We start from the raw sequence: 1,445 nt of genomic DNA on the forward strand, positions 1-1,445 counted from the left end.
GTGTGGATCCACCAGAGAAACATATGCTGTGCTGGTGATTGCAGAAGAATTCCAGGCCTAATGTACCCTATTTCTACCTGCACATTTTCCAGGCAAAAGTTACTGGGAGAAATAATGAACTTGTACTCCCCCTCATGGGGGGAGTCATAAATCCACGCCAAAACCTGGTCTCACACCTGCTTTCTTTCTCTTTTTCTTTTCCCCAGTAAGTGAAAATGGTGACCACCTAAGCGCAAGGATGAGACAAGAACACAGTTGTGGGGGAGAAGTCTCTCTGCTCCAGAACTATCCGAAGAAACTTGGCTGAGCCCCATGACACACAGAATAATAACCAACTGGACTTAGGAGTCTATAAGGCGTTAGGGAGCCTTGCTCCATAGGCTAATCAGCAGATGGGATGTGAAAATACCACACTATTCTGTCATTTGCTGTTGCTTGCCGACCTGTGAAGAACTGCATGAGCTGTATTTAAGCTGCTCTCTCTACCGTCGCCAATCACCTTTTTGGACTGGGAAGTGCTATTTTGCTATGGACTCTTGCATTACTTCATTTTGCATGCATCCAGTGATTATACACAAGCAACATATGTAATCTGCTATCATATTTTTAAGAAAATCCATCCATGCAAAATGGTAAAGTATAAATTCTGCTCTTTTTTTGCAAAATTATAATCATAGTTCATGTCATTGAAAGTTTAAATTGGTTTCATTAAAAGATCAGTGTAATAGGTCTGCCTATACTTTATAGAAAACTAGCTTCTATAAAGGTTTTTTCACTGTTTACTAGTGAAATGAGAAAAGCAAAGCTATTTATAAAAGGCCTTATGTCATGTACATATATTGTCTCTGAAATATTTGTGATTTAGTTTATTGCTTGTAAAAGAGAAATTATATAATTTATTTAGTAAATACTACTGTAAACTATAGTTTTATTGAGAGAAATAAAATATTTTGTTCTCAATTGTGGTAGTACATTGATCCTAATGATTTATGGTCTTTATGATTCTTTTATTAAAAAGAAGCACAAAAAAAATTTTTTTTTAAGAAATACAAGGGTACTTCAAAAAGGTCATAGAAAAATAGAATTAAAAGGTAATGCGAATCTTTTCATGAACTTTTTGAAGACCCCTCATGACTCAGACACTCCTGATTTTTAGATTTGGGAATCCTAGAAAAAACTGAATTTTATGACAAATGAAAGTGGAAAGATAAAATTCTCAGCCCTGAGAAAAGACTCAATCGCAGATTCTGCTCAACTCATTCAAGAGACTTTCCCAAATATCCTGATGTATTAGTCAGCTTTCACTGTGTTATGCTGTGGTAACAAACAATCCCAAAATTGTAATAGCTTTCACCAACACAGTTTTATTTCTCACTCACATGTGTGGACCAGCTGCAGCTCTGCTCCAAGTGTCTTCATTCTGGGATCGAGAACAGTCCCTATCT

General features: G+C 36.5%; 1 protein-coding gene across 3 annotated transcripts in view; it reads left to right on the forward strand.

Annotated features, from left to right (window-relative positions):
- PIP5K1B (phosphatidylinositol-4-phosphate 5-kinase, type I, beta) overlaps nt 1-960 on the forward strand; it is a 195,788-nt gene extending 194,828 nt beyond the window's left edge. For all 3 annotated transcript variants that reach the window (XM_008580661.1, XM_008580663.1, XM_008580664.1), the window contains one exon: nt 207-960. In XM_008580661.1, coding sequence (XP_008578883.1) covers nt 207-209 — 3 coding nt within the window. In that variant the 3' untranslated portion in view covers nt 210-960. The remainder of the gene's footprint in view (nt 1-206) is intronic.
- The last annotated feature ends 485 nt before the right edge of the window (nt 961-1,445 follow it).

Source organism: Galeopterus variegatus, unplaced genomic scaffold, assembly GCF_000696425.1.
Source record: "Galeopterus variegatus unplaced genomic scaffold, G_variegatus-3.0.2 Scaffold2142, whole genome shotgun sequence".
Classification (NCBI taxonomy): Eukaryota; Metazoa; Chordata; class Mammalia; order Dermoptera; family Cynocephalidae; genus Galeopterus; species Galeopterus variegatus.